At 33.4% G+C, this 21679-nt stretch overlaps 8 protein-coding genes across 19 annotated transcripts; 5 read left to right on the top strand and 3 right to left on the bottom strand.

The window, feature by feature from the left end:
* The first annotated feature begins 6 nt into the window (after positions 1-6).
* On the top strand, positions 7-2384 carry Smyd3 (SET and MYND domain containing, class 3). 2 transcript variants are annotated; one of them, XM_018031762.2, is made up of 6 exons: positions 7-137; positions 800-1041; positions 1139-1443; positions 1513-1792; positions 1872-2034; positions 2104-2384. In XM_018031762.2, the coding sequence occupies exons 1-6, from the start codon at positions 10-12 to the stop codon at positions 2309-2311; spliced, it is 1326 nt and encodes a 441-aa protein (XP_017887251.1). In that variant the 5' UTR covers positions 7-9; the 3' UTR covers positions 2312-2384. The 2 variants fall into 2 exon arrangements, with proteins under 2 accessions (XP_017887251.1, XP_017887252.1); XM_018031763.2 differs by lacking the exon at positions 7-137 and adding an exon at positions 151-617.
* Positions 2385-2509: 125 nt separating this feature from the next.
* Positions 2510-5837, top strand: LOC108629246 (rab-like protein 6). 3 transcript variants are annotated; one of them, XR_001916834.2, is made up of 7 exons: positions 2510-2772; positions 3091-3290; positions 3365-3849; positions 3916-4685; positions 4760-5087; positions 5176-5261; positions 5325-5344. XR_001916834.2 is itself a non-coding variant. In XM_018031806.2 (6 exons), the coding sequence occupies exons 2-6, from the start codon at positions 3164-3166 to the stop codon at positions 5523-5525; spliced, it is 2085 nt and encodes a 694-aa protein (XP_017887295.1). In that variant the 5' UTR covers positions 2510-2772; positions 3147-3163; the 3' UTR covers positions 5526-5837. The 3 variants fall into 3 exon arrangements, 2 of the variants coding, with proteins under 2 accessions (XP_017887295.1, XP_017887294.1); XM_018031806.2 differs by having other exon boundaries at positions 3147-3290; positions 4760-5261; positions 5325-5837; XM_018031805.2 differs by having other exon boundaries at positions 4760-5261; positions 5325-5837.
* Positions 5838-5939: 102 nt separating this feature from the next.
* Positions 5940-8242, top strand: LOC108629248 (uncharacterized protein C6orf136 homolog). Of its 2 annotated transcripts, none has more exons than XM_018031812.2 (5): positions 5940-6263; positions 6786-7088; positions 7165-7253; positions 7331-7552; positions 7626-8242. In XM_018031812.2, exons 1-5 carry the CDS (start codon positions 6141-6143, stop codon positions 7843-7845), a joined length of 957 nt encoding a protein of 318 aa, XP_017887301.1. In that variant the 5' UTR covers positions 5940-6140; the 3' UTR covers positions 7846-8242. The 2 variants fall into 2 exon arrangements, with proteins under 2 accessions (XP_017887301.1, XP_017887300.1); XM_018031811.2 differs by having other exon boundaries at positions 6594-7088.
* A 40-nt stretch (positions 8243-8282) lies between these two features.
* Rpb7 (DNA-directed RNA polymerase II subunit RPB7) lies at positions 8283-9745 on the bottom strand. Of its 2 annotated transcripts, XM_018031817.2 has the most exons (8): positions 9441-9745; positions 9231-9340; positions 8993-9152; positions 8872-8922; positions 8739-8804; positions 8595-8666; positions 8483-8516; positions 8283-8414 (listed from the first exon to the last, which is right to left on the bottom strand). In XM_018031817.2, the coding sequence occupies exons 1-8, from the start codon at positions 9450-9452 to the stop codon at positions 8398-8400; spliced, it is 522 nt and encodes a 173-aa protein (XP_017887306.1). In that variant the 5' UTR covers positions 9453-9745; the 3' UTR covers positions 8283-8397. The 2 variants fall into 2 exon arrangements, with proteins under 2 accessions (XP_017887306.1, XP_017887305.1); XM_018031816.2 differs by having other exon boundaries at positions 8288-8516.
* Positions 9746-10040: 295 nt separating this feature from the next.
* Sec22 (vesicle-trafficking protein SEC22) lies at positions 10041-11543 on the top strand. Its single transcript, XM_018031814.2, has 5 exons — positions 10041-10232; positions 10481-10590; positions 10669-10829; positions 10899-11045; positions 11124-11543. The coding sequence occupies exons 1-5, from the start codon at positions 10158-10160 to the stop codon at positions 11270-11272; spliced, it is 642 nt and encodes a 213-aa protein (XP_017887303.1). The 5' UTR covers positions 10041-10157; the 3' UTR covers positions 11273-11543.
* Positions 11544-11801: 258 nt separating this feature from the next.
* LOC108629249 (box C/D snoRNA protein 1) lies at positions 11802-13514 on the bottom strand. The gene is made up of 7 exons (XM_018031813.2): positions 13424-13514; positions 13142-13323; positions 12983-13074; positions 12726-12904; positions 12457-12654; positions 12272-12396; positions 11802-12194 (listed from the first exon to the last, which is right to left on the bottom strand). The coding sequence occupies exons 1-7, from the start codon at positions 13447-13449 to the stop codon at positions 11968-11970; spliced, it is 1029 nt and encodes a 342-aa protein (XP_017887302.1). The 5' UTR covers positions 13450-13514; the 3' UTR covers positions 11802-11967.
* On the top strand, positions 13409-16789 carry LOC108629247 (actin cytoskeleton-regulatory complex protein PAN1). 5 transcript variants are annotated; one of them, XM_026817131.1, is made up of 7 exons: positions 13409-13493; positions 13663-14000; positions 14082-14257; positions 14323-14684; positions 14761-15631; positions 15821-16027; positions 16116-16789. In XM_026817131.1, exons 3-7 carry the CDS (start codon positions 14121-14123, stop codon positions 16318-16320), a joined length of 1782 nt encoding a protein of 593 aa, XP_026672932.1. In that variant the 5' UTR covers positions 13409-13493; positions 13663-14000; positions 14082-14120; the 3' UTR covers positions 16321-16789. The 5 variants fall into 5 exon arrangements, with proteins under 5 accessions (XP_026672932.1, XP_026672930.1, XP_026672933.1 ...); XM_026817129.1 differs by having other exon boundaries at positions 13490-13579; XM_026817128.1 differs by lacking the exon at positions 13409-13493 and adding an exon at positions 13534-13618 and having other exon boundaries at positions 13709-14000.
* A 112-nt stretch (positions 16790-16901) lies between these two features.
* Positions 16902-21638, bottom strand: LOC108629244 (DNA excision repair protein ERCC-6). Of its 3 annotated transcripts, XM_018031804.2 has the most exons (14): positions 21004-21638; positions 20687-20919; positions 20186-20619; positions 20050-20112; positions 19861-19990; positions 19638-19790; positions 19447-19574; positions 19232-19386; positions 18845-19159; positions 18118-18777; positions 17582-18044; positions 17336-17458; positions 17066-17255; positions 16902-17002 (listed from the first exon to the last, which is right to left on the bottom strand). In XM_018031804.2, the coding sequence occupies exons 1-13, from the start codon at positions 21085-21087 to the stop codon at positions 17089-17091; spliced, it is 3108 nt and encodes a 1035-aa protein (XP_017887293.1). In that variant the 5' UTR covers positions 21088-21638; the 3' UTR covers positions 16902-17002; positions 17066-17088. The 3 variants fall into 3 exon arrangements, with proteins under 3 accessions (XP_017887293.1, XP_017887292.1, XP_017887290.1); XM_018031803.2 differs by having other exon boundaries at positions 17336-18044; positions 19232-19377; XM_018031801.2 differs by having other exon boundaries at positions 17336-18044; positions 21004-21637.
* Between the last annotated feature and the right edge of the window lie 41 nt (positions 21639-21679).

The raw sequence follows: 21679 nt of genomic DNA, 5'->3' as shown, positions 1-21679 counted from the left end.
ACAATAAAAATGAGGATTCAAAATGGATACAAGCGATTATCCGTTCCCAAGGGAAAAACTATTTTAACTGCTAAACCATTTGCATACGTTTTACGATCTCTATATCGCAACGAGAGATGTGACCATTGCTTAGAAAGGTAATAAAATTATGTTTAAATGAAAGTAAGACACGCACACTTGTGCATAGTACACTACATACACACACGTATACATATACCTTCTTTTACAACGTTCCTTTTTTAACCATATCCTACGCATGGAATTATTTGTCCATACATTTTTATAATATTTTCTTTTTTTAATTAAATGGAGATTGTTAATGAACTATATTTAATCGATACCGCAGTTGCAGTTACCAATTCTTCTAATATTAGGTTACACGTACGTTAGATTGTAAGACTGCTGATAATTTCATATACATATCTGCGTTTATGCTATTTTAAATTACAACTGTAATTGTTTAAAAATTATTGATACTAATAAGGCAAAGCTCGTTTAAAGATGAATAAAAGTGGAAACGTGATGAAGAGAGGCACTACCATTTTTACCGCGAAACCATTTGCTTATATTCTCAGTTCGAAATACAGGACCGATCGGTGCGATTATTGTTTGAAAAGGTTTATTTTTAATACGTTTTCGAAATTAAATAAATAATTTAGTCCTCGTAACGTTTTTATGTCTTCCATACCAGGGAACAGTTACTGTTTTAACGGTTAATAGCAATCTATGTTGTTTATTTAAGAAGTATACATTTTATTTATTAATAACTGATGCAGTCATAGAATCAGATTTCTTTCAGTGGAAAGCTCTCTAAATGCTCTGCCTGTCAATACGTTTATTACTGCAACCGAAATTGCCAACAAAGTTCTTGGCGTACACACAGCAAGGAATGTGCAAATTTAAAGAGGATCTCGCCAAAAGTTGTGCCAGACGTGGCACGACTCATGGCACGTATAATTATAAAATTAAATCAAGGTGGAAGCGATGAAGTAGGATATTACAGTGACACAGGTTGTAGAAAATTTAAGGACTTGATGTCTCGTAAGTTTCGTCAAACTGTCTGACGATATATATAAAAGAATATTATTTACACGCTTCTCCATTCTATTTATGTGCAAAACAATTGATATCCCTACAGATTATACTGATATCAAAAAAGATGAAAAGAAAATGGAACACTTTGTGTGTCTATGTGGCGTTTTGTTCGAATTTCTTGGAGACACGCTCATGCCAAACTCTGCAGAACTGATTGGAATTTATGGCAGAATTTGTATTAACTCTTTCAATATATTTGACTTAGACATGAATAGTATCGGTGTTGGCATTTACTTGGGACCCTCTATCATGGACCATAGCTGCAAGCCTAACGCTGTAGCTACCTTTGAAGGAACTACTATAATTGTAAGAACAATAGAAGATCTACCTTGTTTAGACTGGTCTCAGGCAAGTCTGTTAATGTTTCTCCTTTATACAATATTGTTGCATTGATTATAACTAAGAACATGTGTATAGATCAGGATATCTTATATTGATACACTTAAAACAACGAGCGACAGGCGAGCAGAACTGAGAAGTTCATATTATTTTTGGTGTAACTGTGAAAGATGTGAAAAACCAGAACCAACGGAAGAAGCAGCAGCATGTCCAAGTGGATCTTGTACATATCCTTGCTCCCTTGATTCAGTTGTGTGTGAAAATTGCAATACTAAATTTCCAGGAAACTACCAAGAATCCTTTAACGAAGTATCTGATTTTACTGCACATCATTTACAAAACATGAAGAATATGGCATGTATCCTTTGCTCATGGATTGATCTTGTTCACAATTAGATATGAAACAAAACGCATAATTTCTTTACAAAGGAAAGTAGATCTAGATGTGAGTAAGATGTGTCTCAAGAAACAAGCGGGTGTTTTACATGCTCTTAATATCCAGCATGTGCAAACACTACAAACTGCCTTTGATTCTTCCGTGAGTTTACAGCACTGGGAAGAAGCTGAAACATATGGCAAAAGACTTATCAACGGTTACTTGTAAGAAATATGTCTTCCAAATGTCTCAAATTATTATCGATAAGGATTAATAGATTGTATGCTTTGCAGAACATATTATGGAGAAATTCATCCACTGACTGGGATACTGTATATAATGATAGGAAAGATTCAGTTATATCTGGAAAAGCCAAATCAGGCTCTTGAAACGTTGAAGAAAGCCAGTTCAATAGTAACAATAACTCATGGAGACCAACATACTTTGATACGAGAGAATTTAAAACCATTATTATATCAAGCAACTATGGAAGGAACTTGATGTTCTTGATAGTTTATAATAGTATTTATTACACTGTGTCATTTACAATAAACAATTTGAGTAAATAAGAAAATTTAGCTCATTCTCATTCCTATCCTGATAACGAATCATCACAGTCCGAATTTTAGGAAGTAGTCAGAGCCAGAAGTAGCGCTTTCATTAATACCAACTTAACTATACTACTGCAAGACATTTATATGTCATTAAAAGATAACATATAAACCAGATCAAGAATCAAGCTTCTATTCAAACGAATTTCAGCATTATTTCTAAACATTTTGCAATATTTAATATGAATATAAATTGATTGTCGCATTGCATATAATAACCTGTTACCAACATCGCGATAAGAAACGTAATCCAGCTGGCAAATGACAGCTGCTTGTTTTATTATGGTTATCTGTCGTTATCTGTTTATGAATAAATTTTTATTTTCTACGGAGAATTATGAGTAAGATGTGGTAAGTGTAGCTGTTTTCGTTTTTATATTTACTCCAAATGTATTTAAGTTTATTTATTTTTGTATTGGGGCTGCAATATCACAGTATCATAATATAAATGTCAATTAATGTCAATCTTTTTTGCCGTAAAGAATTTCTTTTATAGATTAATCAGTTTATAGGATTAACATTTAAATAACATTCTTCTTTCCATATATATTTGTAATACAACTTTTGCAAGGCATTCATGTATAGACTTAGACTCTAGTAAGGAATGTTTCTTCTAAACTAGAATTTTATTCTTCATATATATTTCATGCTTATACTTATTGTGTGCAGATGTTAATCAGACAATTAGCAAGAAACAGTCCTCCTTTAATTTATTATTGGTTCAGTTAGAAAAGAGGACAGAATGTTATCTGCATTTAAAAGATTAGCTGGCAAATCTGATGGAGTCGGCAATGTATCTCCAAGACCGGCTCATCAGTCCATGCCAACAATGTTACAAAGAAAATTTGCAAAAGGTGTACAGTATAACAGTGAGTACATAGAATTGGTGTAAATAACAAGAGAATAAGTAGAATGTCTTGAATGAAATAAATTTCATTTTTAGTGAAAATAATTATAAAAGGTGACAGAAATGTGGGAAAAACTTGTCTATTTCATAGGCTACAAGGCCAAAAATTTATAGAGGAATATATACCAACAGAGGAAATACAAGTAACCAGTATACAATGGAATTATAAAGCTACCGACGATGTTGTTAAAGTAGAAGTTTGGGATGTTGTAGATAAAGGTCGACGTAGAAAAAAGTTAGAGGGTTTGAAAATGGATAATTCACAACCCGAAAACGTTATCGATGAGCCTGCGTTAGATGCAGAGTTTCTAGATGTGTATAAAGGGACCAATGGTGTTATCATTATGATGGACATTACAAAGTCTTGGACGTTCGACTATGTACAGAGAGAACTTCCAAAAATTCCCAGTCATATACCAGTCATTGTCTTAGGGAATCATTGCGACATGTCACATCATAGAACAGTAACGTCGGATCATGTAACATATTTTATCGACTCGTTACACGAAAGAAAGGCTCAAGTACGTTCGTCTCAAACATCGATCGCGAATAGCTAGAAACCATTCTATTTCCCCTTTTGTCCGTAGGTAAGGTATGCAGAATCGTCGATGAGAAATGGATTTGGATTAAAATTGTTGCACAAATTTTTTAATCTTCCTTTCCTTCAACTACAACGGGAAACGTTGTTGAAGCAGCTCGATACCAATGAAGAGGAGACACGTTTGACAGTACAAGAACTCGATCTCTTCCAGGACAGCGACGATGCCAATTATAATAAATTTTTGGATAATCTTGTTAACAGAAGACGAGCGATTGCTGATTCTGTCTCTGCCAGCATTCTAGTCTCCAATGTTCCACCTTCTTTGAGCAATCATAATATGTCATCTTCCAGTGGCGGTGCAAATGTAAATTCTGAAGTTAAGAGATCGTTATCCATGCCTGGTCCTATCGGAGGTGGTATTCCGATTCCGGTAAAAAGTATGGACTTGAAATTGTTACCAAAGAGGGAGAACTTTATAAACGCTTCTGAGAATCAAGCAGTTCCTACTAAAAATTCGTCGGCTGCGACAACCATGCCAAACGCTTCGAAAATAGATTCTAAGGATGTGATTGACAATTCCGACAGACGTGACTCTGTCAGCAGACCGCAGTCGTTCATGTCAAAGATATTTGGTAACAAAAAGGAAGACGAAGTAGACAGGGGAATGCATATTGACAACACGAATACGAACTCCGTACCATTGACCAGCGTTGAAGATTTTGTGCCGGACGACGGACCATTAGATCGATCGTTCTTGGAAGATGGTAGCCAAGTTTCACCACAAAAGATGCAGCATCAGGAGTTTGATTCTGAAAGGTACCTTATAGCTACATATATAACTAAAAGAAGACTTGTAAAATTTATTTGTGATATTTGTATATTGTGAACAGCGATACCGAGACTGCAAACCCTCTGGTCGCCGGCTACGAGGATGACTTATCATCAGCCGATGAAGCAACGCCTCCTATTCAGCCTAAACTGGCTGAGAATCCATTAAGCAAACAAAAACACAAACGCGAGATTTTAACGAATGCGGAAACGAACTCTGAAATCTTACGAGAAAAACGTGATTCCATTTCGTCTATAGATCAGGAATTACAAATATCAAACAATTACGACACGAACGAGCAACAAGAGATTAGTTCGGATTCGTTCGACACCTTGCAGTGGCTTCAGCGCGATTCGAAATGGAGACAGAGCCCTGAGGGCGGCGAAGACGTAAGCAGTAACAGCACCAGGAAAGATAGATTAGAGTTGAGTGATAAAAGTTTGGACGTTAGTGTGACAAGTTCCAATGTCCATTTAGAGCTACTCGACAGCACCAGCGTTCGTCATATGAGTTCGGATGGTGGCAGTCCAGTTTTGAAAGAAAAGAAGAAGCACAAGGAGAAGGTATACAGTGTTTATAATTTTTTATTATTTTCCATTATGTTACCTTGAATAAAATTGTTTCAGACGGAAGAGAAGGAAAAGAAGAAAAAGAAAAAGACGAAGGATAAAGAAAAGGAGAAGGACGGAACGGATAAAGCGGGAAGAAAGAAGAAACGTTCATCGCATCGCTCGAGAGATGAAAACAGGGAACGCGACGAACTCGAGGAATTTCTTAATGGTTCTGCGACTAGAATTAACGTCGACGTTGCCTATGAGGCGATATAGCGTACTTCTTGAACAACTTTGTATTTTAAACTATTAACGTTGTCTTCTGGTAAGACACATACAACCTGAATTAATATTGAATTAATATTGAATTGTCACACATAAATGTCGTATTAAGTCTTGCAAATAAGTTTAATGCAAGCGATATCCGATGTAAAACTTCTGTTACAATTCATTATATGATACATGTTATAAACTGTAATATAAGATTTCTAACAAATCATTTTTTAATTTATATCTTCGATAACAATTAATACACTATAATGTATGTAATAAATCAGCATTCCATAAACATCTGAAGCAAACATCTAATATGAAATCGTGTATATTTTTTAGACAATTTTAACATTTATATTTGCCTTTTATTTGAACAATGTGTAAGGCTACCCAGAAGAGGGCGTCAAAAATTGCCGACTTTTTCGTGCGACGCGAAGTTCCATAAGGCTGCCACTCTATCAATCTCTCCTTGAGTGCGCAAATTCAATCGAAACATGTGTGTGAATTTGCCGGAGGCTGACCAAGGTGATGCCGATGGACAATTCTGTTTTATGTTAGAATTACTCTTATAATTAGTGAATACTGAGTATGAATCAGTGAAGAAAAAGAAATAGAAAAATGTCATCTTATCTACGTTCTGTTCCGAATAAATTTACATCTTTTGTTAACACAAGAAGACAAGTAACTAATATCGATCATCAGTTACCAAAACATGTTAAATCGTCTCTGTTTTTGGAGGAAGTAAGTGGTTGACAATTTATTGTGGTGATCCTTCACTGTATGCATATTACCAAATATTTTTTGTCATCATCATTTAAAATTTCTCTTTTAAAGATTAATAGTTCATTAGATAGAATAAGTTAACCTTAGCATACTTATATAATAGTAATTTTATTACAATATAACTGATGTTTTATTGTAATCACTAAAATTTCATCAGCAATAATATTACCTATTTTTTGGAAGTATTTTTTTCTGCTATATGTACACATTCATATTACTTGTTACTCATGTTGTTTCTCTATTAGTTTGTTTATGAAAGTACAATTTCAACGGGTCTTTTAATTGTAGTTTCTAGGTATACAAACATCGATAAATCTGCCAATAAATTTGAAAGAAAACTCTTCGAAAGAAAAATCTATAGTCCCTGTATCATGTCAAAATGTACCAGTTGTTTTTATCGGCACTAGTATTAAAAAACCTAAGGCACTGAGCAAAAAGTATAATTCTATTAAACATCAAAAACCTAAATTACATCAACAGAGACAAATAAATATTCAAACATTGAACATGCTCGATACCGATTCGAGTAGTAAGAATCTATTGAAAAATAATGCAGACTGGGAAAGAACAATTACAAATCTCCAGAACAAGGACCTTGCTTTCCTGTATATAGAACCAGCTAAAAGGATATTTTGTCATGCATTACCTAATTCAGAAAGGAAGAACGTTTTGTACTCAAACGTTTCTCCTAGCATACAAAACGTAAATGAAACGCAACCTTCTGAAGATCGTAAACCATCCGAAGCACAGTTGCAAAGTATATTTGATATTCTTCGTGAAGACGTACGTCCATTTCTTATACAAACAAATTGCTTAAAATTGTAAAATCTGATGTGTATTAATTCATTCTTTCTTATAGTTACCATTACTGTTCGTTAAACCAATGGATTATAGAATATATACACAGGATTTACAATTTGTGAACAATATTAAAGGGACAGTAAGTACGTAAGTATGGAAAAGTGCTGTTATTTACGATTAATTACTTAATTAACAAGATATAACATTTAGAAAATATTTTACAGCGGTCTCACTCCATATATGAAACAAATAATGTTATTAAAACTAGTAGGTCATTTAAAGTACGCTTATATTAAATTAAACATTTTAAAAATGACTATGCACCCTGAAGACAGTAGTATTAAAGTTCGTTGGCGCATAGTAGGCATTTCTGGTACACGGGTATTTCTTACATTTTGGAAATTCAAAGTCTGGAATGTTAAAGAGCAGATAAACGATACGTCGGCGTGAGTAAATTTGTTTATCATTTATTTTTTCCTTTTATACAATACGATACTACCAAATAAAATTGATTGACAGATGGTACGATGGTTTTTCTACGTTTTATATCAATAACGACGGCAAAATTTTCAAACATGTTGTGGATAAAATGATGCCTGATCAAGACGTAGAAGAGAAAGTGAAAACACCGATCGAACCGAAATTGGCATTATTCACAGCGTTGTTGAGTTTAATAGATATGCATTACTTTGTTAAATTCTGTTCCAAAAAATATCTTCAATCGCTTCGAATAAAATAACTTTAATACAGTTTTTTAAATTATTACACTTGATGAACAAAGATTAATAAATAATGAAACTGCACCGTTCATATGATACATTATTTAAATGCATTTGTAGAACTGCAGCCGGAATTGAAATTGCAACTGGAATATTTATACTTTATGCAAGTGTGACTACAGATACTTTGTGCTAGAGAGATGTTGCTACTTATGTAGTATGTATTTAATTTAGACATAGAGCGGTACGTTATACTGTCCTCATCTTATTAAAGCCATACAAGTATTCACTGCACTGCTGACTGGTATGTGATTATTCGTGGATAATAATTTATTATTAACTTTATATATTTTGGATAATTACCAGATTATAACATTTATCCTATATATGTCATAATAAAACAATGGTTGATGATAATATGTAACCATCTGTATAAAATGTAATTGAAGTAGAAGTATTATGTTTGTTTTATGTATTTATTTATACGTAAACGGTTATTTCGTAAAAATATAAAAGGTACTTTACTTAGAACGAACAAGAGTTAGATTGTAAAAGATAATGCATTTATGTATTCAGCTACACACGAGTCCTGTGAAACAAGTATATATATTTTAGAACAGTATAGAGTTGTAAATAAACAATATAAAAGACACGCACCTAGGTAGTCGTCCATCAATGTTCCAATAGCAAACTGTAAAAAAATACGAAGTATTATGTATAATGTAATATATTATATGAAGTGATACGATGAAATCTTACAAATACTAACAATTCCAGTGGCATCGACTCTTGTTCCAACGATTTTTAACCTTATCTCATCATCCGGTTGTATAATTACGTCCTACAATTTAATGCAAATTATAAATCAAAATAAATCAAAATTATACTATTATAAATAATTGATTTTAATTACCTCTTCTTTGGATTTATAGCATGGTGGGTTTATATTTGGACAGAATTGCATGTCTGCTGGAATTGACTGTAAAAAGAAAATAGTTCAGTATCTAATGAAACAGGTTGTGAAAATTAATGTAAGAAGAGATTACATGATGAGATATGAAACACGACAGTGGTCCTATTTCAGCAAACATTCCAACCTGACGAAAAATATAATAGATTATTACACACATTTAAAGCTACGTACAAATTTGTTTCACATATTTTTACCTTATTCACTTGCGTTACAATAGCATCCAAAACCTCTCCCTTAAATGGTCTAAATACAATAGCTTTATATTTAACTGGATATACTACGAAACCTTGTCCTGGTTGTATAATACCAGCACCAATGTTATCTATAGTTGTTACAGCAACTACAAAGCCATATCTAAAATATTAAAAGATAATACTGCAATTATTATTGAAATTAGCGTATAATCAGAACACTTACAATTACAATACTTACTTTCCTGTGCAAGTGCCTTCTACTTCTGTGTATAACTTTTGTTTTACAGTATCTAATAACTGGGGGCCAAAATATCTAGGATGTAATAAAATCTCATGTTCCAATGATATCTAAGAGAATAAGTAAGAGTTGTTGAGTTACTCATGTACAATTTAATTATGTAACCTAAAAGAATTTAGATTACTGTTTATCGATTTTCAAAATACTTACATGGTAAAACATGTTTTATTTTTATAATATTCAATATGTTACTTATACAATAATTTTTAAAGAACTTTACGCTTAAAAACCATATACGTAGCACATGACATAGAATAGCCGGGAAGCGGGATGATATATACCGTGGACATTGGAAATCTTACAACATTGGATTCAAAACTTTCGAAAGTTTTTTTCCAAATTCGAATTTTTACCTTTTCCATATTTATTAATAAACAGTTACTAGAGATTTATACGGAGTTTTATAAACGTGAATCTAAAATGTTATTGGCAACGGATGCTTTGATATTTTCCCATTACAGTGTTCTTTATTATTATAAATTATTATAATGACTCAGAAGATTACAGGTATCGAGCCTACGGTATTTAAAGTATTAAAAAGTATGATAGAAAACTCAATTAATAACATAGAAAATCATAGCTATGCGATGCATTTAATGAAAGTTGTTCGAAATCATATTTGATCATATTCCACTACTCCACACGGCGGTTTAATTGACGTGACGTGGTATGCCGAGAGTGGACGTTTGACGAATCAGTCACAATCACAGGTCACAGTCACAGTCACACGGCCAGGGCCAGGTCCGCGTAAAATAGTGTAAATGGTGTAGATGGATCGCAGGTGGTAGAGGTGACGTTTGTTTAACGAAAGATTAGAATATTTATTTCTTACATTTACAAAGAGAGGATTGACCAGTCTCTATCAAAATGGTGTTGTTGACGATGATTGCGAGGATAGCAGATGGTTTGCCATTAGCAGCTACCATGCAGGAGGACGAACAGGTTAGAAATCTGTTATGATGAAATGTCAATTCGCTTTTGAAGTTGATTATGACACGTTCGTTAATGTTTTTTTTATTATTTTCTGTATTGGCGTAATAGACGTGAAATTACATTGGTTCGAAGCAAATAGGTATCCACTCCAAAATTGTTCAATTGAAAATCATTTTATAGATTTTTCTTTAGTCTATTTTCATTCGAAAGCTATGCTTCACAAGTACATTATTGAATGCATTAATTCTTATTTCCAGAGTGGGAGAAATATTTTAGAATACCAGAATCAAGCAAAAATGTTGTTCAGGAGATTGGGGCCTCAATCACCAGCCAGATGTACCATAGAGACAGGACCGTATTTATTCCAGTAAGCATTCCTTGTGATCATCAAGATAGAAATATATAAATTATATATTAGGAAAGTATTAATAACTCTGATTTACAGTTATTTAATTGAAAATGAAGTATGTTATCTGGTATTATGTGAAAAAAACTATAGTAAGAGGATTGCATACAGTTATCTTGAAGACATAGCACAAGAGTTTCATTCATTGTATGGCAAACATGTTAATAAAGTTACCAGGCCTTACAGTTTCATTGAATTCAGTATGTATACTATTGTACGATTGTTGATTAAATGTAATACATATAAAAACATTGTTTCCTTTTTCTTAGATACGTATATTGAGAAAGCAAAGAAAGTTTTTCAGGATGGTAGATCCAGAAGAAACATGAATGCACTCAACAGCCAATTACAAGATGTACAAAGAATCATGGTTCAAAATATAGACGACGTATTACAAAGGGGTACAGTGCTTTCAGGTAATGCATCAAAATCTGAGTGAAATTGGTTTCATGAACACTGTTACAGAGTAAAGATTTCTTTCTTCTTCTTTTCAGAATTAGATACAAAGACACAAAACTTATCCATGCTGTCACAAAAATATAAGAAGGATGCGACACATTTAAATAGCAAGTCCATGTATATAAAGGTTGTGGCTGGACTTGTTGCAGTTTTGGTCTTCCTGATATACTTTTTCATCCTTTAGTTGTTCAATTAATTTGGTAAACCGGTTATGATCATGTAAAGACTACTTTGTATTTTTAATCATTCTGGGTTTTCAAGATTAGCAAACGTTTTTCCTGTGAAGTTATTGTTCTCTGTATGGTGGATTTAAATTTCAAGGAATTTGGAATTAATGTACATAAGTTGTACTCAGAGAAAAATTAGTCACAAGGAGGATAACGATATTCATACCATACAATGCATCTTGTCATATGTATTATCATGCAATAAATGCAACAATTATTTACATTTGATTCGAGTAAATGAAACTTTACTATAATATTCTTTTAACATATTAAAATAAAAAGACAATATGATTATGTTCATTAAAGATTAAGTGAAGCTGTAGAAAGCAGTGGTGGTTTCATATTCTAATTCAAATTGTATTTTATTATGCAAGAGAAGTGTTTTATAAATTTTACTATATTTATTCTTGTGATTGTATGTAACATTCTCTGAAATATAAATATTAACTTCCCTTGGGAGAGGAACGAATGAAAACGTTACTTCTATTTATGTTGTTAATGTTATTTTATTTCCATATCATTCAGATGTATTAAGTCATAAAAATCGTTGTATTTAAATAAAAAAAATGAACTTGTATTATTGTTTGACTCGCTAAAAACTATTGGTTTGATGTATGTACAAATTTCTTAATTATCATACAAAGTAATCTATCTAAAGTTCCCTTTTAACTAGTTCGTCATAATCTGGTATATTAAAGTTAGACAAAGTTTTATTTCGTACATTTGGCTTTTCATCTTCTGAATCGGAAAGATCAGAATTGAAAAAATAATTTATAGTCGAGTCTTTTCCTCCCTTGGTTTTCATTTCATTGTATGGTCGTTTTTTTCTTCTTATCACATTAATATCATTAGACTCAGAGTTATTTACATCTTCGTCATCTGTAATATTTGTTGATACGTATATCACGAAGCCAATATTAATTTTGAAAACCGTGATAGAATATATGAAAACATACCAGTATCTATAATATCATACATGTAAGAATGATCCTTTAAAATTACATATATGACTGGAAATTCTATTATAGTCCTATTTTCCAAATTTTCTTTCAATGTAAGTGTAACATCCAATTCATAATACCTAAACACGATATTGTTATTGAAAAGAACATACAAAAACATTATATATAATAAAACGCACCTCAATTCTGATTTGGCAACTTTTTCTGCTTTCAAAAGAACTTTAATTCCAGATAAGTCAGCTGCTTGATAAAACTGTAGCTTTTCACTTAGACGCAGCCTAAGGTTTAATTCTTCTATGTCATTTTTATTACCTAATGATTTAACAGGATCTAAAATTTCTTCTATAAGTGTTGATAATCTTTGGGATTCCAAGGCCCTGCAGTTGTCAGAATCTTATTAGAAAAAGTGACATACCACTGTTTGTATTAAGATGAAGAAATATTTTACCTCTCTGTAATCCACCTTGTACACTCTGCCTGAGGAAAGATCCATTCAATTCTCCAATATAATTCATTAGTTTTCCAATTCAAAAAAGTTGTATTGTTTTTGTGTCTACTAAAATGTTGTGGCATAAATTGCAAAGAAGTTTTCCTCTTAAGTGCAGCTGCCTGTAGCTTGTGCAGATGCTTTAATCCAAACATTAAAAGTATTAAGATTTTAACATTATAAACGGAAAAGCTAAGTAAAGAAACATTGCAACAAACCATTGGTAAACTAATTAGGCGCGTACATCTCCTAAATGGATCTCTTTTCAAGTGTTCAACTGTTCTGCCTACTTCTTCCAACATTCTATAATCTATAAAGTGATGGTTATTATCATTTCCAAAGTTTAGACGAACGATTATGTACTTTGCGTAATTTACCACTTAAAACATCCAAATCAGTAAATGATTTTAATGGTTTGTATTTAGTTTTATCCCGAATACCATTGCATTCCAATTCTCTTTTATGAATATGCACACATTCTAGACAACAAGTTCTAACCTCGCACTTCGGACACGTGTATTTTGCTTTGTTCGCGCCGCACACTTCGCAATTTTCAATTCTGCACATATAATCTCATTTTTAACATACATACATAGCTCGTGAAAATGTTTTCTAGAAAACAGATGGAACAATTAATTAATTAATAATGTGAAACATACTTATCACTGGAAGTTGCCATGTTCATTCAGCACTTTGTATTGCTTTGTATTTATTTTGTAACTTTTAAAGGTCAGTTGGTTCCGTCGTTAGGTCTTGTTAGTTCATCCTTCTCCAAGTTTCTAATGGATTGTAGTCGTCAAAACCTGGAGTTTTGCGTAATATGTTTGCAGTTGCAATGTGTAAAATTATATACGGTATGATCCTGTCTTCATTATTGATTCTGAATCGTCGTTTGTAGATATTGCGAGGTACACTTACATATGTGTCTGATTCGTAAATCGCAGTGTAATGAAATATAGCAAAGAGATCGTTGGAGAAAAATATTTAACATTCAAGTTTAAATGACTTATCCTGTGCAATCTACGAAGATATGCATAATCGTATTTAACATTCGCGGTTATGACAAAGACACAGCAGTTACGCAGCATTTAATGATAGGAAAATGTAATTATTTTTCGATTTATAAAAATAAGTTTCGTGAGAAAGTGTATAATAAGTTGTGGACATATAAATCAACAGCCTTTTGCAGGATCTTATATGTCTGTTTATAATCATATGTTGTATACAATAAATATTGTAAGTACACATTACATTCATAAGATTTTCAACTTCGTTCATTATCCCTTTGCTCTAAAGTGTTATTAATGTCTGTGTCAGGGTTACATGTGAACAAAACAATTGAAACCTGAGTTCAAAATGAACGATTTAGATAACTCTGTCATAATCTTAACTCCAAAGCCTCAGAGAAAAGAGGCACCTGCAGTGTCAAAGACACAGAAAAAGAAATTCAAAAAAACCTACTATGAAAGCCCCTTAAAATATATTAAATCCAGGTATTGAAACAGTAGAAATGTTAAATAATATAAAGAAGGCTTATAAAAATTTTCTATCATTGCAGTGTTAAAAGATATGAGCAGATGCGAGTACAGAAGAAATTAATTCGTAATGCTAGGCGAGCTTCTGAAAATCAGAGATGGATGTTACCACCTATAGAAAATGAGTCCTTAGAAGATAGTGTAATTGTTCTAAGTGACAATGAAGATCAATCAACTAGGAAGGAAACTCGAAATAAAGCAGAGAGAAGGACAAAAAAACGACCTTTGGAGTTATCAATAGATAATAATAATCAAAATTCAGAATGTTTACATAATCCAAGTAAAAGACGAAAGAAAAATGAAACAGATCCACTGATAAAAGGAGGAAACAGCAATAAAAAGAATTCGGGAATTACAACTATTGTTTTAGATGATGAAAAAATAGGTAAAGCAATCTATTTAATATAAAACGATTGCAATACTTTTTATTGTCATTTAAATTTATATATTACTACGCTCAGATGGTATTAATCAAGGCGCAGATGAAATTGTCGTTGTATGGTCAAACACAAAAACTTCGCCAGAACTTGATAGTGAGTTACAAAATGGATCTGTAATTCCAGAAGAGGATGTATCTTTTATGATAGATCGTACACCAGATATGAAAAATCTAAGTTGCTTGAAAGAGGAATTAATAGATCTAGTGCCAGAAATAGAGGAAAGACAAGAAAATAACAAACGTGGATTTCCGTCTTTTAGTAGTTTTGGGCTAAAATTACCCAAGGCTCAAAATATAAGTGGACACATTAAAATGAAGAAACCAACGAGGCGTAATAGATTACGAAGTAAACGAAGAATGCCAAGTTTGCCTCAAGTATTTAGCACATTTCCTCCATATAGTACACCTGCAATGTTCAGTAGAGTTCCTGCGTGTGCAGGAATCAAATTTGGTACCTTTGATACATCGTTTGATATTGACCACGATGACGATGTAATTTGTGAAGGTTCAGGTGCTATAATTTGTAGAGCTGTAATTGGTACCTATCCGAAGCCTGCACATAAATTTGGTACAGCTCCTCCTCTTCCTCCTCTTCCTCCTCCTGCTGTTCCTCCTCCTCCTCCTCCTCCTCCACCTGCTGTTCCTCCTCCTCCTCCTCCTCTTAGATTTGGCAACAATCCGTTACCTCCATACATTATGCCTCCAACAGAACAACATCGACGATGTATGCAAAGACAGTTTCCAGCATCCACAAGTTACACATGTGGATCAGGTTCTGTACCATACAGGCCTGCCTCGCCGACTCCTGATCCTGTGCCGTTTAGAACATGTAGAACATTTAAAAGTGGGACATTAAGAGACATAATTATTGACGGCAACAACGTAGCTATGCAGTACGATCATATTGACTTCTCATTTAGTGCATTTAACTGTGTACGCCTAATTCATTGGATTTTTGTTTAACACATACATAAACACCCTTTGCTCGCCATACGCCGTGCGGTGCGTATCTGGGGCCAAAATCCAATGAGTCAGGTCAACACACATGGTTACATAAATAATATAAATATAATATTTTCCAGACACAAAAGTGGTAAAGTGTTCTCAGAGGAAGGATTAAAATTAGTTGTAGAGTATTTCCAACAGAGGGGTCACACTGTGAAAGTATTTTTACCTCAATCTAGATTTTCTCCTTTACTTGAGAAATGGTACACGGAAGGAATAGTAGTTTATACACCTAGTCGTCGAATTGGCAATACTAACAGACGGATAACACCTTACGATGATCGGTAAATTGTTCTTGTATTTAACTCTTCTGTAACAAGCTTCTTCTCAAACAGCGTTAATTTTAATAAACGGTATTCTCGTTAATTTTAGGTATATATTAGAATATGCGACGTTGTGCGGGGGTATTGTAATTTCTTCAGATCAATATAGAGATCTTTATGCAGAAAAACCGGAATGGCGGGATACGATCGAGAAACGATTGATGGCTCCAACGTTTGTAGGAGATTATGTTATGTTTCCTTCTGATCCTTTAGGTAGGCGCGGTCCTAATCTTGAAACATTTCTAAGACACTGAATATAAAAAGGTATATGTTGAGTATACATTGTAAATATTACACGACAGCAGCGAGTTTTCATAATTATTTCTATAAGCTAAAAACACATTTTTCTAAAGTTATACATTCATATATAAACTGCTTTGACGAAACAGCGTTTTCATAAAATTATATCAACTTTATTTCTTTCATTAAGTTTTATATTTCATATGTACCAAAATATTGCCTTTGGTATGTACAAAGAATACGGGTTTTGTTTACATTACGTTAATTGTATCTGAGATATATGTGTAAATGGGTGACACATGAAAATCGCATTTTTAAAAATGATCAAAAACAAAAATGTTCCGTTCCTGTAAGAATGTAACACATTTATATTATCCATTTTATATTGAAAAAGAATATTTCGTTCCTAAAGTAATGTAACCCGTTTATATTGTATATTGTATATTAAAAATACTTTAACATTTGAATAAATACTGATTCGAACATGCTCTTTTATGAAACTAAACAATATTTACACAGAATTAAAAAATAATAAACAAATGGAATATAAAATGATATATTCTTAATGTTTTTGGAATATTCAACGTACAGTCAGTTGTTTTTAACAATGTGTTTAATAATGTACGTACTGTACAATTGTACAAATTGGAGATCTTTTTCGTCAGGGATATCTCGAGTTATTTAATTAACGTAAACCTGGAAACCAATAAATAAAATATAGGCGCAATTAAATTGAAATGTTAATTATCTGCAACTCACCATATGCAAAGAAATTAATCGGTTTACTCAGGATCCCACGTAGGTTTCCAACACCATTTGCGAGACTTGCGTATATTATCCATATTCTCTTGCGCAGTTTCACGCGCTAAGCGCTGCATCGGATTCTTATCATCCGAATTATACCCCGAATTTGATAATACTGAGTCGTGTTGAAAAGCGGAAGTCACGCCTAAAAAATATTTAATTTCAGCGTGCACCAGTGTCAAATCCTGCATAATAATTAGTTATGTATGGCAGAAAAATAATTACTCGCTTTAGCGAACAATTTTTCTAAAACATATTGATCATCTTCAACACATTTAGCTTCTTTAGATTGAGAGCTCCCCAGACGTCGACCAATTAAATGTGAGATACGTTCACCCTCGAAAATAGCTGAAACAGTATGCTTCTCTGATTTTGAACTCTTTCTATTTCGTTTGTGTTTATGCTGTGCTTTATTTTTTTTTGCGTCGCTTGAAATTATTTCAGTATTTTTCTCGATGCACGTGTCATTACTTTTATCCGAAGGCTCGATTGCAGAAAATTTGTCTGCAATCGCGACGCTTTGCTCAGTAAGAGGTGCAGTCTCATCCTTTTTAGAAGGATCGTTTTCCGTTTGCTTTACCAAATCTTCAGATATCTCATTAGTCTTTTCTATGCCCAACTTGTCGTTATTATTGTCTGTAGAATAATTCTCTGAAACGTCGGCTGCTTGTGTAACAGAATTTTGACTTATACTTCTGCTAAGACTAGCAGCTAACTTCCGCATTTTCTCAATTTTATTCGATGAAAATCTGGTTGTTGATGGGATTAATTTAGAATCCCGAAATAGTCGATCTGACTCGCTGGAATGTCCGTCAATGGGCTCATTTAAATTAAAAAGTTCAACTAGATCATTTGTTTTAAAGAGTCTGCGCTGATTCGGATCTTCCAAAACTTTGTTTGAAAGAAGCAATTTAAATACTTGTCTATGGTACATCTACAAGAAATTATTTTACAGGAATCACAATTTGTATTTGTTTGAAGAAACACTAAGATTTTATCAACTGTACCTTTTCTTCGATAGTTCCTGCAGTAATAAGTCGATAAATAGTAACTCTTTTATTTTGCCCAATTCTCCACGCACGTTCTCTCGCTTGAGCGTCAGTTGCTGGATTCCAATCTGGATCGTAAATAATCACCCGATTCGCTCCGGTTAAATTTACTCCCAATCCACCGACTCGAGTAGTGAGTAGAAAAACGAAATATGATGGACTCGTGTTGAACAACCGGATAGTTTCTTGTCGTTGAGACATCGGCGTAGTTCCATCCATTCTCAAATAAGTATATTCCTCGCTTTGTAGAAGCGATTCCAGGACGTGCATCATTTGTCTTCCCTGGGTAAAGAGTAAGACTTTATGCCCTTGTTTCTTCCAAATTTTCAGAAGCGATCGAACTACTGTCATCTTTCCGGAACGTTTCCAAAAGCCAAATTTTTCTAACGTTTCTTCCGATACGTCGATATCCTCATCGGAATCAACTGGATTCGTATAGAGAAACAAATCGGGATGATTGCATATTTTTCTGAGTGCCGATAACGCGATTAAAAGACGAGCTCTGTATCTTCCACTCTCCATAGGATTTCTCTCTTGCAGTATATAACTAACTTCCCCGGAACATAAATATCTTTTATACAGTTCCTTTTGTTCTTCTGTTAGACTGCAGAACAACACCTACGAAATATAAATAAATGGAGGAGATTATAAATGATTATGCAATGTAACGTGACGCGTTACGAACCTGCTCGTTCTTTTCTGGTAAACTGACGTGATGTTGGACATCGTTTTTTGTTCTCCTAAGCATGTACGGTGTGATAGCGTCTCTAAGCATCGTAGCAACCTGAAGCGCAGTGGCTTCTTGCAAAGGAGTAGCATTTGCGTATCCGCCTCGAGTTATAGGGCCCGCGCAATGTTCTAGGAACGCGGGTAGAGTGCCTAATTTCCCGGGTAGAATGAAATCAAATAGGGACCATAACTCTTTTAATGAATTTTGCATAGGGCTACCCGTTAACAGCAATCGATGCGGTGTTGAAAATTCCTTTACCGCTTTGCTAATCTACCAAATGCAGTTGTAATTAGCATAGATCGAAATCAGAAAATTGCTTTGCAAATTAGAATTAGAAGATACCTTTGTTTGTGGATTTCTTATTTTATGACCCTCGTCGAGTATAACGTAGTGCCATTGACTGGCTACGAGTAAATCTTTATGTTTGAGCATACTTGTATAAGATGTAACTAGTACGCCGCCGGATTTCAAAGAGTGCATCAAATATTCTAAATCCCCTATAAAGAGGATTCGTTGGTAATACAAAGTATCGATCAACACGTGATTTCTATTCGTACCGTTATAAGTTCCTGATTGATGTAAAACGACCACTCTTAGAACAGGCCACCATTCGTGAAAATGCTTTACCCACTGTTCCATAAGCGTAGCTGGACAAACAATCATAGTAGGTCCTAATCCTCTGAATCTGCAATTAAGAAGTCATAAACCTACGGGAAGATCATAAACCTTCGGGAGGAAAGGTTTTTACCTTCCGCCGTCGGACAGTAATTCGCTAGAATCTAAACCAGCAAGAAAGGCAATCACTTGTACGGTTTTTCCTAATCCCATTTCATCCCCGAGCAATCCACCTAAGCTGCGAGAATGGAGCTCCCATAACCATTGTACCGAGACTTTTTGGTACCTTTTTAAGATTTTAAAATTAGCTTCGTCGAAAACCAGTAATAAATCATGCAATATAGTTTCATTCGTACTTATATAGCCTTTTCCATATAGACTGTGGAACTTTAAATAAATTATCTATTTTATGGTATAATTCGTCCTTAGGAAAACCATGTTCTTCCACTCTTTGTCTATACATTGCTTCATCTCCATCATCCAAAACTGAAAACCGTATTAATAAATATGATTCGTTATTAATATGTTACAATGATAATATCTACCTCGATTTGTATGAACGAATTTTGTAGAATATTTTCTTTTTTTAGCTGCTGGTCCTTCTTCTTCTATAACATAAAAAGCGTTTTATTCTTAAATAAGTAGAGCTCATATATATTCAATTTTGATGGCAAAACTAACCAGAATCATTTTCTTCATCACTTGGTGCGTATTCACTCCCCGAGTCACTTCCTGCATTTGCAGACTTAATAGTTTCGATTAACAGTCCTTTAGTATTGTCTTTGGCGCTATCGCAAACATTTAATGTACTTCTCGTATGTCTTGTCTGAGCATTCAAATTATCAACTTCATCAAGTTTTGCATCTCCTGTTTCATCTTTATTTTTTAGCGCTTCATGTCCTAAGACTGTTTTTCTTTTACTAGCTTTAGGTTTTGTTTTCTCTATTGGTTTATATTCTTTAGGCAATTTTGCCTTCTTAATTGAAGTTGTATGATCATTATGATGTTTAGCTGCCTTAGAGGAGTCTTTTAATTGCTTCCTTTGTTTAGCTAGTTCAGCTTGCTGCTTAAGATATTTTTCTAGATCGAGTAAATGAGAAGTTTTATTAAATGTCCTGAAAAAATAGATATTTAAATCAGTTTTTATTACTTTTTCATAATAACTTTATCAGCAATATATACCCTGTGGTTCTTAATGAATCAGTCTTTTGTTCAATTGCTTGGAATGGAGTAATCTCTCCAGTTGAAACCTGTTTCTCTATTTCTTGCTGACTTGAACAGTCGTTGGCATCATTTAGTGTACCAGTACTTTGTTTATTTGGATTACTTTTACTTTGGGCATTTGCCTTCACAAGCTCTTCAATTTCCTTCGATGCCTCACAAAAAATACTATCTTCACTTCTTACAGACAAGACCTAATAATGTTTTATTTTTTGTAAAGCAAATATTTTTGTTCATGCATGAGACAGTGTTTAAAATAAAAGATTAAATAGTCTAACCTTCTCGGATAAATTTTCGTCGACAATGTCGTTGACGGTTTCATTATCATTATCAATATCTTGGTCCTCATGGTCATGCTCCATTATTACGATAATTAAATGAGACGTTCACTTCACGTGTATTAATTAAATATGTGAATGATAAATAATGACGCTGGGAAACAAGGGAATACAACATTTTCAAACTACATTTTAATGATTTCTATATCACTACTTTCAATTACATTAAGTACATTTCTAAAACGTTTAGAACAAATTCCGCAATAACGAGAACTGTCATTGAAGTTGCGAGATATTATTCAACACGTAAACACGCGTTAGCGGCATCAAATCTAATTCCTCTTGAATATTGTCAGATGGTAGCACCACGACCGTTTTCTTCGAATTTTAACGTCTGTTCGGTAATGTATCTTATTCTCATATCAAGATCAGGATGTTGGAAGAAGTGCAACAAATCGTTAGATTTTTATATTATTTCATAAAATGTAACGACAAGTGGCTAACATTTGTGTCAAAAGTGAAAAGAAAATCGAACTTCTTGAGATTGGCAGGAATCGTGTTTATAAGAATATGTGGCTTAGGAGAGAAAGATATTAGTACAAGTCGTCAGTTTTTAATTTTATTTAATAAAATTTCACCACAGGTAGCTAACATATGAGCCAATTACAAAAATACT

The sequence above is a fragment of the Ceratina calcarata genome, unplaced genomic scaffold (genome assembly GCF_001652005.2).
Source record: "Ceratina calcarata isolate Rehan_Ccalc_2016 unplaced genomic scaffold, ASM165200v1 scaffold557.2, whole genome shotgun sequence".
NCBI lineage: Eukaryota > Metazoa > Arthropoda > Insecta > Hymenoptera > Apidae > Ceratina > Ceratina calcarata.
This window is presented reverse-complemented; position numbering and strand designations above follow the sequence as displayed.